Below are 14,889 nucleotides of genomic sequence, written 5' to 3'. Positions count from 1 at the left end.
TGTTACTTATGATCGCAGATGATTATTTTTGTGACAATGTTTAGTTTGGGAAGTTTTATGCACAAAGTCCATCGAGTCATAGTTAATGACTACTCCGCTATGAATGTTGTTCATATGACAGAATAAATATGAATAAAGAGTTGTTATGTTAAAATACAGTGGTTTATAAGAACATATGTGTAAATCAGTAGTAAGTACATAAAAGCAGCGGTTAAAAATAAAGCAAGTTATTTCATTGAAGAATCAGTATATTTACATTGTGTGTATGTGTAAGGTTAACAAGAAAGCATTTTGTTTGTATTCATTATGCCCTTTGTGTGTTTTAGTTTGACTCTTTCTTACGTCAATAAACCTGTGGACAACAGACAACTGTCTTCAGAGTCGTGATGTCAGGAAAGAGTTTGTCTAACTGCCAAGGTGTATCACGGCACATATACTGAGGGCAGCATAGTAAAACAACGTCTTTCTAGCGGGCAAGATAATGCAGCCAGCTGGCAGACGCTACTAACAACATCATGTCACGCAGCCAGTGGATGACCATCACAGCGGTGTCTAAACAGACGTACGTCACCAGACAACACCATGTCCGAGAAAGCAACTTCATTAAAGACGCGGTCCCGCGCTACATGTTCTGCTACATACTCAAGTGTATCATCAACGGGGTCTGCTGCAGCAAAGGCAAGAGCGAGAGCAGAAGCAGCAAAGGCACGCATGTCCTACGCCGAAGAGGAAATGAGCCTAAAACTAGAAAAAGCTAAGCTAGAAGCCTCAACAAAGCTAGAAAAAGCTACGCTGGAAGCCTCAATAGAAATGCTCAATTACAAGAAAGAAACTGCTGCAGCCGTAGCTGAGGCCGAAGCCCTTGAAGCTGTGGTATATAAAAATAGTGAAAGACATAGTTCCATGTTAAATTTGGACTCCAGTCCTTTGGAAGCTGCACAACGCACAGAACAATATGTGATTGATCAAGCCGAATCACAAAACACAGACGCTCAGCTGCACGATGATGGTGTTGGAGCAATAAGAGGGTCAAGCCCTAACTACGAAACTCCAGCTTCATCTATCAAATCTGAAGCCAACTCATTCCATCCGGCCCAAGCCAATATAGCTTCCCATCATACACATGGCCACAATGCAGCTTCTCAACCAACTCGCCTCATCTCACAGCAGCCTTACATCTATGAAGATGAAAAGCTCGATGGGACACGCAATGTTCGGTTTGACAACCACAATGCCACTCCTGAGCAAGGTCTTGGACCTCAAAACGACAAAGGCGATCCTGCTCTTAAATCCTATCCCACATCTTCAAACACCTATTATAACAACTCCAACATCAGCGACTTCGTGAGATACTTTGCTCGTCGTGAGCTTGTGGCAACAGGCCTACTTCAATTCAACGACAGACCTCAGAACTACAGAGCCTGGAAACGGTCTTTTCAGAATGCAACCAGAGGTTTGGACCTGACACCAAGCGAAGAAATGGATCTCCTGTTTAAGTGGCTCGGCAAAGAGTCAGCAGAACACGTCGAGCACATAAGAGCAATACACATCAATCATCCAGCAGCAGGCTTGGCTATGATATGGGACAGACTTGAACAATCTTATGGCTCCGCAGAAGTAATAGAAGATGCTCTGTTCAAACGTATCAACGCCTTTCCAAAAATAACAAATCGAGATTATTCTAAACTAACAAAGTTGAGTGATCTTTTAATGGAACTAGAGTCAGCCAAAGCTGAAGGAGACCTACCCGGCCTCTCTTTCCTCGATACAACGAGAGGCGTCAACCCAATTGTACAGAAGCTCCCCTTCGGTCTGCAGGAGAAGTGGGCGTCAGTTGGGTCATCCTACAAGCGGCAACATCACGTTTCATATCCCCCCTTTGCCTGATTATTAAACTTTGTTAGCCAAGAAGCTAGTGTCAAAAATGACCCAAGTTTCAACTTTGTCTCTCACTCAGACATGTCTCCCAGGCCAGAAAAAACAGCTTGGAAGCCAAACAGACAGCGAGAAGTCTCTGTTCACAAAACAGAGATATTTCCAAAAGCCATCTCTGATCCTAGGGAGCCCTCAACGAAATTCAATGACTGTGACAAACTGTGTCCAATCCATAAAAAACCTCACCCTATACGCAAATGCCGTGCATTCAGTGAAATGCCCATCGAAGACCGTAAGACATTCTTAAAAGAGAATAACGTTTGTTTCAGATGCTGTGCTTCATCATCACACATTGCAAGGTACTGCACATTTAATGTTCGTTGTTATGAATGTAAAAGCGCCGGCCACGCTCACAAAGCAGTGAAGATGTACGTGATTCTGGACGAACAGAACAAGAGATCACTAGTTCGTTCACAGTTCTTCGAAGTCTTCAATGACCAAAGTCCAAGTGCTCCTTACTCACTGAAAACATGTGCTGGAGTAAAGAAAGCAACAGGAAGAAGGGCCAGTGGCTACATCGTGGAATCTTTGGATAGGACCGTCAGCATCCCACTACCCAGCCTCATAGAATGTGATGACATCCCAAATAACAGAAGTGAGATTCCAACTCCCAATGCAGCTTTTTATCACGCACACCTAAAGTCAGTCGCACACCTCATCCCAGATATCGACCCACAAGCCCCAATTATGCTTCTCTTAAGGCGGGATATTATCAGAGTCCATAAGGTCCGCAAACAGGTCAATGGCCCACACAACCTACCTTATGCTCAGAAGTTGGATCTGGGACGGATCATCGTGGGTAATGTATGTTTAGGCCGCGTTCACAAACCATCGACAGTCAACGCCTTCTACACAAACACCACGGAACGGGGACGCCCTACTCTCTTTGACCCATGTCCTAACATGTTCCGTGTAAAGGAAAAATACAGTGACACCCAAGCCACAAACCACCTCCAAACACATCCTGAAGAGATATCAAACTGTGATGTTGACAGCCTAGGACATAACATATTCAAGCAGACCAAGGACGACAACAACATGGCTCCGTCTATCCAGGACATCTCCTTCATGAAAATAATAAAAGAAAGACTAACAAAAGATGCAAACAACAGTTGGGTAGCTCCATTACCCTTTAAATGCTCACGTCAACGGCTCCCCAATAACAGGCCACAGGCATTGAACCGGCTCAAGTCGCTCAGACGCAACTTTGAAAGGAAGCCTGAAATGAGAGACCATTTTCTCAGTTTCACGGACAAAATGTTCAAGAATGGTCATGCTGAGTTATCCCCTCCTCCCAGTGAGGATGAAGAACAGTGGTACTTGCCAATATTTGGTGTGTACCATCCAAGAAAACCAAAACAAATACGAGTGGTCTTCGATTCCAGCGCCCAGTACAACGGTGTGTCGCTCAGTGACGTGCTGTTGACTGGGCCTGATCTGAACAACACGCTGCTTGGTGTATTAATGCGCTTTAGAAAGGAAGCAATCGCCTTTACAACGGACATAGAACAGATGTTTTATTGTTTTTCAGTAAGGGAAGACGATAGGAACTTCCAACGTTTTCTATGGTTCCAAGATAACGACCCCTCCAAAGACATTGTGGAGTATCGGATGACGGTCCACGTCTTTGGAAATAGTCCTTCACCCGCAGTAGCGATTCATGGACTGCACCAGTCTGTTCAGGTCAGTGAGCTTCGCATTGACCCTGACGTCCAAAGTTTTGTGATGCGTGACTTCTATGTAGACGATGGGTTGAAGTCCTTGCCCACAGTCAAAGCTGCGGTCAACCTGCTGAAAAAGACACAAGATGTTCTCTCCAAATCAAACCTAAGGCTGCACAAGATCGCAGCAAACAACAAGGAGGTCATGGAGGCCTTTCCGGCCGAAGATCGTGCAAAAGACCTTAAAGACCTGGACCTCAGTGCAGATACGCTGCCAATGCAGCGTAGTCTTGGAATCAATTGGGACCTCCAGACCGACTGCTTCCACTTCAGCGTCTCCGACGAGATAAAATCCTACACTCGACGGGGTGTCTTGTCTACAATCAACAGCCTCTACGATCCTCTAGGGTTTGTAGCGCCAGTCACAATACAAGGCAAGGCTATTCTGAGAGAACTCACAACTGAGAAAGGTGACTGGGACTCGCCTTTGCCCCAAGAAATGGAAGACGCATGGACATCTTGGAGAGCATCTTTGAAAGAACTGTCCCAGCTTTCTATTCCCAGAGCCTACACTACAACTTCACCCCCAGCAGCTGTCAGAAGGGAATTGTGCGTCTTTTCTGACGCATCCACGAAAGCTATCGCCGCTGTGGCATATCTAAAAGTAACTGACTCTGCTGGAAATAACCATGTGGGATTTGTAATGGGCAAAGCCAAGCTGACCCCCCGTCCTGAACAAACAATTCCCAGACTGGAACTTTGCGCAGCAGTGCTTGGAGTGGAGTTAGCAGACTTAATCTCGGCAGAACTAGACCTCCAGCTCGATGCTACAACCTTCCACTCAGACAGCAAGGTAGTCCTTGGCTACATTTCTAATGAAAGCATGCGCTTTTATGTATATGTAAGTAACCGGGTATTACGTATCCGAAGGTCCTCCCACCCAGATCAATGGCGCTACGTGTCAACAGAACAGAACCCTGCGGACCACGCTACACGTTCTGTCGCTGCAGGCCGTTTGAACGACACAAACTGGCTGAGTGGACCCAAATCTCTGTACACACCGGAGACAAGTGCCTCAGAGAGCACCTACGAGCTTGTAGACCCGGGTTCAGACCCAGACATTCGCCCTCTGGTGTCCACTTTGAGTACTACAACAACATCCAAGCAGCTTGGTTCTCAACGATTCTCAAAGTTCTCATCTTGGAAGTCTCTAACACGGGCCATTGTTCGCCTCATACACATAGCCCGTCTTTTCAACATGACCTTGAAGAACAGCCCTTGTAAGGGCTGGCATCACTGCAAAACAGGATACACTGTTGAGGAGTCTGATCAAGCGTCGCACAGGAAGAAGTCTACAGTCAAGAGATCAGATGTATCCAAAAACATGAGCAGATCCCTAAATGTAGCCCTCTCAAAAATCTAGATCCTTTCATTGATGCACACTGCCTTCTGAGAGTCGGGGGCCGCCTCCACAATGCAAACCTTGATCAGAGTGAAAAGACTTTAGTGATTATTCCTGGCAAACATAAAGTTGCAACCTTACTCATCAAGCATCACCACGAACAAATCTATCACCAAGGCCGTCTGTTTACAGAAGGGGCTGTCCATACAGCTGGCTTTTGGATTGTTGGTGGCAAAAGAAAAGTGAGCAGCATCATCCACCAGTGTATAACCTGCAGAAGGCTTAGAGCCCCACTTACAATTCAAAAGATGGCCAGTCTTCCAGCGGATCGTCTCTCGACAGAGCCTCCCTTTACAAATGTTGGGCTTGATGTGTTCGGCCCTTGGAGTGTCTCTTCACGAAGAACAAGAGGAGGTTATTCACACAGTAAACGCTGGGCTGTAATCTTCACGTGTATGAGCGTACAAGCGGTTCATATTGAAGTCATAGAATCCCTTGACACATCCAGCTTCATCAACGCGCTAAGGCGCTTTCTTGCTGTGCGCGGTCCTGTCAATCACATCCGCTCAGACCGTGGCACCAACTTTGTTGGCGCCTGCAAGGAGTTGAAGATACCCTCAAACATTGACAACACAACTGTGAAGACTTACCTGTCAGGCCAAGGTTGCTCTTGGACCTTTAACCCTCCGCACGCCTCCCATTTTGGCGGTACATGGGAAAGAATGATTGGTCTTGCAAGGAGAATCTTGGACTCCATGTTCCTTCAGCTGAAGGACAAACTTACCCATGAGGTGCTGGTGACTTTCATGGCAGAAGTGACAGCCATCATAAATGGCAGGCCTCTTTGTCCTGTGACAACTGACTCTGATGACTCATTTATACTAACTCCAGCTGCTCTTCTCACTCAAAAGGTGAATGTCCTTTCTGCTCCTACTGGAGAGTTTGGAGTTTCAGATCTCTACAAGCGCCAGTGGCGGCAGGTCCAGCACCTGTCCAACACCTTCTGGGACAGATGGCGAAAGCAATTCCTCCCAACACTACAGGCACGCAAGAAGTGGCAGTCCACTCATCTGAACATCAACCCAGGAAGTGTTGTTCTCCTCAAGGATAGCCAAGTACCAAGAAATGAATGGCCTCTTGGACTGGTAACACAGACCTTCCCCAGCGAAGACGGGAAGGTGCGAAAGGTCGAGATCAAGGTCACACGAACAGGAGTGACTAAAATCTTTCTTAGGCCTGTTTCTGAGATAGTGCTTCTTCTCCCCCCAGAGGCCCAGTGAAGTGAACTGTCTAGGATTTATTGAGTGGCGTGTATTCACGCCAGGCGGGGAGTGTTTTGTTACAATTGTCAAATCAGTAAGTTATATGTTTATTTTGAAACAGGACGTTTTATTTTGAAACAGGAAATGTCTTGTAACTTGTTAGGGGACTTGTAATCAGGAAGTGAAGGAAGAGCATGGCTCAGTTTACAATCCAGTTGAGTCTGCTTGCATCTTATGCCTTTTGATGGCATCGTTGGTATGTATTGATTTGTTTTATTGTTACTTATGATCGCAGATGATTATTTTTGTGACTGTTTAGTTTGGGAAGTTTTATGCACAAAGTCCATCGAGTCATAGTTAATGACTACTCCGCTATGAATGTTGTTCATATGACAGAATAAATATGAATAAAGAGTTGTTATGTTAAAATACAGTGGTTTATAGGAACATATGTGTAAATCAGTAGTAAGTACATAAAAGCAGCGGTTAAAAATAAAGCAAGTTATTTAATTGAAGAATCAGTATATTTACATTGTGTGTATGTGTAAGGTTAACAAGGAAGCATTTTGTTTGTATTCATTATGCCCTTTGTGTGTTTTAGTTTGACTCTTTCTTACGTCAATAAACCTGTGGACAACAGACAACTGTCTTCAGAGTCGTGATGTCAGGAAAGAGTTTGTCTAACTGCCAATTGTTTTGTTTATTTGCTTATTTATAATTGTTGTTTCTCTTCACTGTGTCTCTTGTCTGCACTTTACCTTCAAATCCTGAGCCTGTGACTGCTGCAGAGTCTAACGTCTAAAGAGGACTTTCCACAACCCCAAAACTCACGGAGGACCAACGTAGAGAGTACATGAGATTAATCACTTTATTAGTATTGTTTATTAATCACAAAACAACACAGTGCAGCTAACAACTTTGGGTATAAAGACAGTATTTTTCTTTTTTAAATACTAAAAAGATGGTGTGTAGATGGTGTTCAATCTCAGGCTATATTTTATTTATCGGCTGCAAATCTCACGACTTAAGAGTGAAAATGTGACACTTCTAGAAAGTGTGATGAACTCTCTACATTCAGCTATTTTTATTTTAAAAAACATGCTCTTGAATGAAGATATTGGTGGAACACCCGACCATAAAAGTTGTGAGGAAGCGCGAGCTTCAACTGCAGAGGTATTAAAGACAAAGGAAATCTCAATGACCAGAGATTAAGAAGTCACACTTAAGTTAACATGTGACCAAGGTGGACGAAGCTGTGTGTGCAGAGTGTGTTTCCACCTTACACAAACACTGGCCGCACAACAAGTGGAGCTACATTGGTGCCCACAGGTTGTGTGTTTCACAACATTTCTTCTTCCACGCGAGACGTGTCGAGACTCGTCGTAAACCTTCAGACGGGCATCGGCGATGTTCTCCGAGTGCTCGTGTGAAGCTGCTTCTGACACATGATGTGCAAAGAAAAAAAAGTTCATTTGCACGTCTCGAATCTGCGTTTTTACGCGTTTAAGGGGAGACGCTATAAGGAAATGTTGTTTTTAACACTCTAATCAATTTTGTGGCTATTTTGCTTCCATTTTTTTCAGACTAGTGGCAAGAAAACATCCAAAATAATCATTCAGGTGTTTACTTTTTACTATTTGGTCTTTTGGCGTCTGCAGATTTCTCCTGAAGTTACCATAAGATGACGCCTCATTTGCATATTTAAACATAACATTTCATAAACCGTGTAATATAATAACTCCTCCATTTAATGTGAGTGATGAGGTGGTGAAGTTTCATGATGATTTCTATGAGGTCATGTTTTAAAAACTATATATTATGAAGCTTTATGGAGAGGGGTTAGTTCAGACAGCAGTCAGAGACTCATTTATACACATTTATTAATAAAAACTATATATTATGAAGCTTTATGGAGAGGGGTTTGTTCAGACAGCAGTCAGAGACTCATTTATACACATTTATTAATAAAAACTATATATGATGAAGCTTTATGGAGAGGGGTTTGTTCAGACAGCAGTCAGAGACTCATTTATACACATTTATTAATATAAACTATATGTTTTGTTACAATTGTCAAATCAGTAAGTTATATGTTTATTTTGAAACAGGACGTTTTATTTTGAAACAGAAAATGTCTTGTAACTTGTTAGGGGACTTGTAATCAGGAAGTGAAGGAAGAGCATGGCTCAGTTTACAATCCAGTTGAGTCTGCTTGCATCTTATGCCTTTTGATGGCATCGTTGGTATGTATTGATTTGTTTTATTGTTACTTATGATCGCAGATGATTATTTTTGTGACTGTTTAGTTTGGGAAGTTTTATGCACAAAGTCCATCGAGTCATAGTTAATGACTACTCCGCTATGAATGTTGTTCATATGACAGAATAAATATGAATAAAGAGTTGTTATGTTAAAATACAGTGGTTTATAGGAACATATGTGTAAATCAGTAGTAAGTACATAAAAGCAGCGGTTAAAAATAAAGCAAGTTATTTAATTGAAGAATCAGTATATTTACATTGTGTGTATGTGTAAGGTTAACAAGGAAGCATTTTGTTTGTATTCATTATGCCCTTTGTGTGTTTTAGTTTGACTCTTTCTTACGTCAATAAACCTGTGGACAACAGACAACTGTCTTCAGAGTCGTGATGTCAGGAAAGAGTTTGTCTAACTGCCAAGGTGTATCACGGCACATATACTGAGGGCAGCATAACTTCATATGTATTTTTGTATCTAAAGTCTTAAACTTTAGATATAAAAAGTTAAACATTTGACAGATACATTTAAATTGCATTATGAAAGCACACTATTAAAGAGGACGCAATGAAACTTAAATTAATTGTTTATTGCTAAGTTGAAGACAGAAACCTTTGTCATCTGACACATTAATTTTATATGTGTTTAATTATGTGGTATTTTACAATATAGAACAAATAAATCAGTTATTTGTATAAAGTTCAGAAATGGAGGAAATGGCTGTAGTGTCTCACAGGCAGATTTAATATATATATATATATATATATATATATATATATATATATAAATATGTTGTCATGCAGAGTCACCTAGTGGACTTTTTGTACACTGCAAACTGACTTTAGTTGCTCATGAGAGTGGAATAAATTATTATTATTATTATTATAAAAACATTATTGAGAAAATATCTTTGTTCCACTGTTTGTGTGCGACAATGTGTTAATTGTTACTGCTTCTATTGTTGTTTGTTTACCATGTAAAGTGCCTTGAGTACCTTGTAAAGCGCTACACAAATAAAATGTATTATTATTAATTTATTATTATTAATGTATTCCTTACAATTGCATCTTTTCTTAGCCATAGACTAAAATAAATTAAAACATTAATTATCACTTGTTATCACGTGCCATGACAGCGTCACCTGTCCCACGTGATCCTCCTATTGGCCTACTGCCTCTGTGACAGCGTAGCCACGCCCCCTAGTGGTGTGGTAGGGTTAACAATAAAAACAATAACAAAGCCTCTCTTACACTTGTGCTTCCATTCCCTGAAAAAATAAAAGACAATTATCTCCCAAATAAAAGAAAGAACAATTACAACTCTTCTAAAATGAGTGAAATTAACATTTATTTACGTGAAAACATTTATTTACGTGAAAATTAATGAAATTAAATAGTTTGGCTGTGATTTAGATGTAAAGGAAGGAGGCCACAAAAGACCCAGAGAAAACCTTTTATTTCCTGGTGGGGACGATGAGGCTTCTTTGTGCCTTCAACTATTCACTAGACCGGTGAAGAGGGGTGTCACATGACTCAACACCTTAATGTCCTTAAGGTGGAAAAACTATTTACTTTAACGAGTAGATAAACGTTTTTAAATTTTAACCTCCAGAGAGGTGTTACACATTCAGTCCAGCAGAGGGCGACATTCACAGAAAACAAAGACGACGTCACATTCGATCACAGTAATATGTAATATATACTCATACTTAATAATTCGTCAATCCTCACATTTCTCCTAATGAGGCGTACGTCAAATATTAAACAGCACGTAACAGTGTCTAAAAAAATAAAGTATTAAAGTCTTTAAGTAACGTGTGTCCCGTTCTAAAGGAATAGCTCGACCTTTTGAGAAATATGCGCGTTCACTCTCCTGACGTTTAGCTTATCTTAGCATAAAGAGTGGAAACAGGTGGGAACAGCTAGCGCCCTCCTGGATTTTTTTTACGCGCGTCGTAAATTTGCCAAATTCGCCGTTCTGTTTTTTTTTTTTTTCCCAATTGTTCCCACCAAAGAGAGAGAATCTCCCACTGTAGAAAAATGGAGAAGGAGCTTGTTTTCTTTCTGTCTGTCCTGAGCTTTTAAAATGTCAGACAGGACAGACACCCTGTCGGAGGCCGCGTGCCTCCGCGCTCCAGCGGTCACGTCGGCGAGCTCGTCGATACGTAAACTACGAGGGCGAGCGTCCTCCATCTTGTTTTTTTTTTCTTCCGCGACCGATGAAGAACCCGAGGCTGGTCGCCCGCTAACAATCACGTACCTGCCGTCTAAAACCGACGCTACACGGTCTAAAACCGACGCTACACGGTCTAAAACCGACGCTACAGGGTCTAATACCGACGCTACACGGTCTAATACCGACGCTACAGGGTCTAATACCGACGCTACACGGTCTAATACCGACGCTACAGGGTCTAATACCGACGCTACAGGGTCTAATACCGACGCTACACGGTCTAATACCGACGCTACAGGGTCTAATACCGACGCTACAGGGTCTAATACCGACGCTACACGGTCTAATACCGACGCTACAGGGTCTAATACCAACGCTACAGGGTCTAAAACCGACGCTACAGGGTCTAATACCGACGCTACAGGGTCTAATACCGACGCTACACGGTCTAATACCGACACTACAGGGTCTAATACCGACGCTACACGGTCTAATACCGACGCTACAGGGTCTAAAACCGACGCTACAGGGTCTAAAACCGACGCTACAGGGTCTAATACCGACGCTACAGGGTCTAAAACCGACGCTACACGGTCTAATACCGACGCTACAGGGTCTAAAACCGACGCTACAGGGCCTCGGCTTGCAGCTCCGTGACCCAAAACGTCCGCGTTCGAGGCGCCGGTGCAGAGAACGGGCCGCACACTTACTCGAGTACCGCACTCGAGCGGTATTTTGAGGTACTTGTACTGCACATTTCCAACAGACGAACATAAAAACTGTGCTAAACAACCGTGACTAATGAAAACCCCCTCACGCGTCATTTCAGGATGTACTTGGGCGCGGCGCACGTGCAGCCCACCGGCACGCTGACGACGGCCTTGTTCACCGTGAACTTGTTGGGGTCTCGCGGGCACGGAGACGTCCTCAGGACCGCCAGCGGCGCGAACACGGGCACGGAGTTGTAGCTCAGGTCCTCGTGCCGGTTGATGATGCAGCCGCTGCAGAGGCACTCGGCGAAGAGGATCTGGTGAGGGATCCGGTCGTCTTCCTCGTTGAGCCTGAGAGGAGACGGGCACACAAAAAAGACCATTTAAAGGGCCGGTTCAACAATTTATCTTTTTTTTTTTTAGGGTTAGCACAGGGCACACGACAGTCGGGATGATTCACGTTTGTGTTTTGTTCTCCGTTGGGAATCGTTTCTTATATATTTATATATATTATATTATATTATATTTTAAGCCACAATGTGATTGTGAGGCACTGAGCTTCAGGGAAAGACCATTTAAAGGGCCGGTTCAACGTGTGGCTGCACAATTTATCAACAATCGCAATGTCAACAAATACTACAACGATACGCAGAAGGAGTATCGGGACAAAACTGCACTTTGAAAAGTGAGTACTGTTGTTTTTTTGTGTTCAGTTTTTTGTCTTGAATTTGTCTTTTTTAATTTATTTTTAATTTATTTTAATTCTGAGCAAGGCAACACTGAGTCCACTTTTTTTTCACATTTCCTAGATTTAAATCTATAATCTACATGAAAACTGAAAGAGGTATTGTGAGTTGGCTGTGGAGGAAGAAGTAGAAAGTAGTCGTATAAATACTCTGCGTAACGAGTATGTATTATACAGTATATTATATATGTATTATACTGGCATCGTAAGAGCATTAAAATATTGTATCAGAGTACTTCTTCCACCTCTACAGTATACTTATACTTCAGTAAATATCAGAGTACTTCTTCCACCCCTACAGTATACTTATACTTCAGTAAATATCAGAATACTTCTTCCACCTCTATAGTATACTTATACTTCAGTAAATATCAGAGTACTTCTTCCACCTCTATAGTATACTTATACTTCAGTAAATATCAGAGTTCTTCTTCCACCCCTACAGTATACTTATACTTCAGTAAATATCAGAGTACTTCTTCCACCCCTACAGTATACTTATACTTCAGTAAATATCAGAATACTTCTTCCACCTCTACAGTATACTTATACTTCAGTAAATATCAGAGTACTTCTTCCACCTCTATAGTATACTTATACTTCAGTAAATATCAGAGTACTTCTTCCACCTCTACAGTATACTTATACTTCAGTAAATATCAGAGTACTTCTTCCACCTCTACAGTATACTTATACTTCAGTAAATATCAGAGTACTTCTTCCACCTCTACAGTATACTTATACTTCAGTAAATATCAGAGTACTTCTTCCACCCCTCTCGTGATGGTGATTTCTACTCGGTCGTGATACCGTAGAGCGCGTTTGACCCTGCGCGGCGCCCGTAGACGCAGTCACTCACCTGTACCTCCACGGGGACAGGGAGCGGTTGCTCAGGTCTCCGCGCGTGTCCGCGGCCGTCTGCGCGCACGTCCGCGCGTCCTGCAGGTCGACCGCGAGTCCCGGTCTGCCCGGGTGCCTCCTCCGGTCCACCTGCTCCGCGCTGAAGCACCTGGAGCGCCCCCCGGCGGCGGCGGCGGCGGACAGGTGGTCGTTGAAGACCAGCAGCGAGAACTGTAAACAATTTAAAAAAAATATATATAAATATAAATATATATGAGGCTGCTCCGGGTTCCACGTGCGCGCTGCCCTCCGGGTCGCGGTTACCATTTGCAGACCGATCAGTCTCGTCATCTCTACCCCGCAGAAGTGTGACTGAGCCCCGCCGCCGCATCGCAGTATTTATACACATCGATATGAGTGAATGCTGCTGAAAATCATTTGTAAAATCTCACTATTTCCTTTCTCCGAGTCCCTGCCATCAGCATCATGACCCCGCCCCCCCCGCGCTGGGCGGTGTCTCTCATCTCTGAGTGGATACGTTTATTTAACCAGGAAAAGCCTCATTGAGATTAAAAATCTCCTTTACAAGAGTGTCCTGAAATAATTATTTTTTAAAGTAGCTCAAATAAAATTTAAATACATATAGTCTACAATTAGAAATAAGTTGCCTCTCAAATGCAACAAAGAAAATAAACATATGTATCCCCATGTGGTTAGATTACTGAACAGTGAACACTTTAAATAACACTTTAAACCACAGTTATTTATTCTTTTATCGTCTTATAATTTCTGATTGCTGTTGTTTCTTATTATTCTTATAGTTTTGAATGGAAGAGAGAAGCAGGACATGTGCGTGTTGAATGTGCGACTGTACTTTTTTAACGTATATGATAATCAACTTTACACACAACATTTCAGATTTAGATTATTTGTCTTATGAACAGAATAAAACACATTTGCAAACTCCACATGGAAGGGATCTCCCAGGGATCAGGGATGGAGCCCTGGTCCCCTCTCTCGAACATATCTTTACTTTAAAGGTGCAGCGTGTGGTGTTTGGCGCCATCGAATGGTCAGGTTGAAGATTGCAACCGACTGAAAACTTCATCCTCGCGCGACTCGTGTCGAAAAAACCTACGTGAAAAGAGGAATGTCCCTCTCTGGAGCCGGTGTTTGGTTTGTCCATTCTGGGCTACCGTAGAAACATATTATATAGATATAAGCGTCTCATTCTCCGATAAGAGAAACACAACGATTCTTATTTTTGTTGTTGTAAATGATAGGCAAAAGAAAACATGATTATTAATAATATATTCAATTTCTGCCAATACATCCCCCTCCTTAAATGCTACACACTTGCTTTAATATAATTAATATATATATTATAAACAATGGTTATATAACATAATCTATACACTGTAATCAGGTACAAGCACATTTTTAAGTACATGTAAAGTATTTTCAAGAATGATAGACAATAATGTAATTATGAGCTCCACCTTTACCAGCTGGAATGTATTTATAAATAGATATATAAATACACACACACATGTATTGTATTGTATACAAATCTCGAATATCCCACGATATAAGGAATAATAATCCCACATTATTCATCACGCATCACCTTTAATTATAATTATGATAATACAAATTAAATTACCAGGTACCACTCTTGTATATTATCATATGGGTGAACATTCTTTTGTTCAAATATGTAGTTTATTTATGTTGTTGATGTATTTTAGTGCTTTCATTTATATCTCTATATCATTATTTAGTGTATTTAAACATGCCGACTAATGCAACTCCAATGCAGTGCATGCAACATTCCCCCCACTGATATGACACCCATGGTTACACGATTACACCTCAGATCCAGCTGAGGAGAAAACACAACACC

The 14,889-nt window shown here is 42.2% G+C and overlaps 2 protein-coding genes across 2 annotated transcripts; one reads left to right on the top strand and one right to left on the bottom strand.

Moving 5' to 3' along the window:
* The first annotated feature begins 5,377 nt into the window (after positions 1–5,377).
* Positions 5,378–6,453, top strand: LOC117728696. Its single transcript, XM_034529486.1, has 2 exons — positions 5,378–5,789; positions 5,910–6,453. The coding sequence occupies exons 1-2, from the start codon at positions 5,454–5,456 to the stop codon at positions 6,276–6,278; spliced, it is 705 nt and encodes a 234-aa protein (XP_034385377.1). The 5' UTR covers positions 5,378–5,453; the 3' UTR covers positions 6,279–6,453.
* A 3,501-nt stretch (positions 6,454–9,954) lies between these two features.
* Positions 9,955–13,441, bottom strand: LOC117728697 (interleukin-17C-like). The gene is made up of 3 exons (XM_034529487.1): positions 13,311–13,441; positions 13,006–13,217; positions 9,955–11,752 (listed from the first exon to the last, which is right to left on the bottom strand). Exons 1-3 carry the CDS (start codon positions 13,335–13,337, stop codon positions 11,512–11,514), a joined length of 480 nt encoding a protein of 159 aa, XP_034385378.1. The 5' UTR covers positions 13,338–13,441; the 3' UTR covers positions 9,955–11,511.
* Positions 13,442–14,889: the final 1,448 nt, after the last annotated feature.

The sequence above is a fragment of the Cyclopterus lumpus genome, chromosome 3 (genome assembly GCF_009769545.1).
Source record: "Cyclopterus lumpus isolate fCycLum1 chromosome 3, fCycLum1.pri, whole genome shotgun sequence".
In the NCBI taxonomy this organism is placed as follows: Eukaryota; Metazoa; Chordata; class Actinopteri; order Perciformes; family Cyclopteridae; genus Cyclopterus; species Cyclopterus lumpus.
Note: the sequence above shows the minus strand (reverse complement) of the source record. Positions and strands in the feature narration are given on the sequence as shown.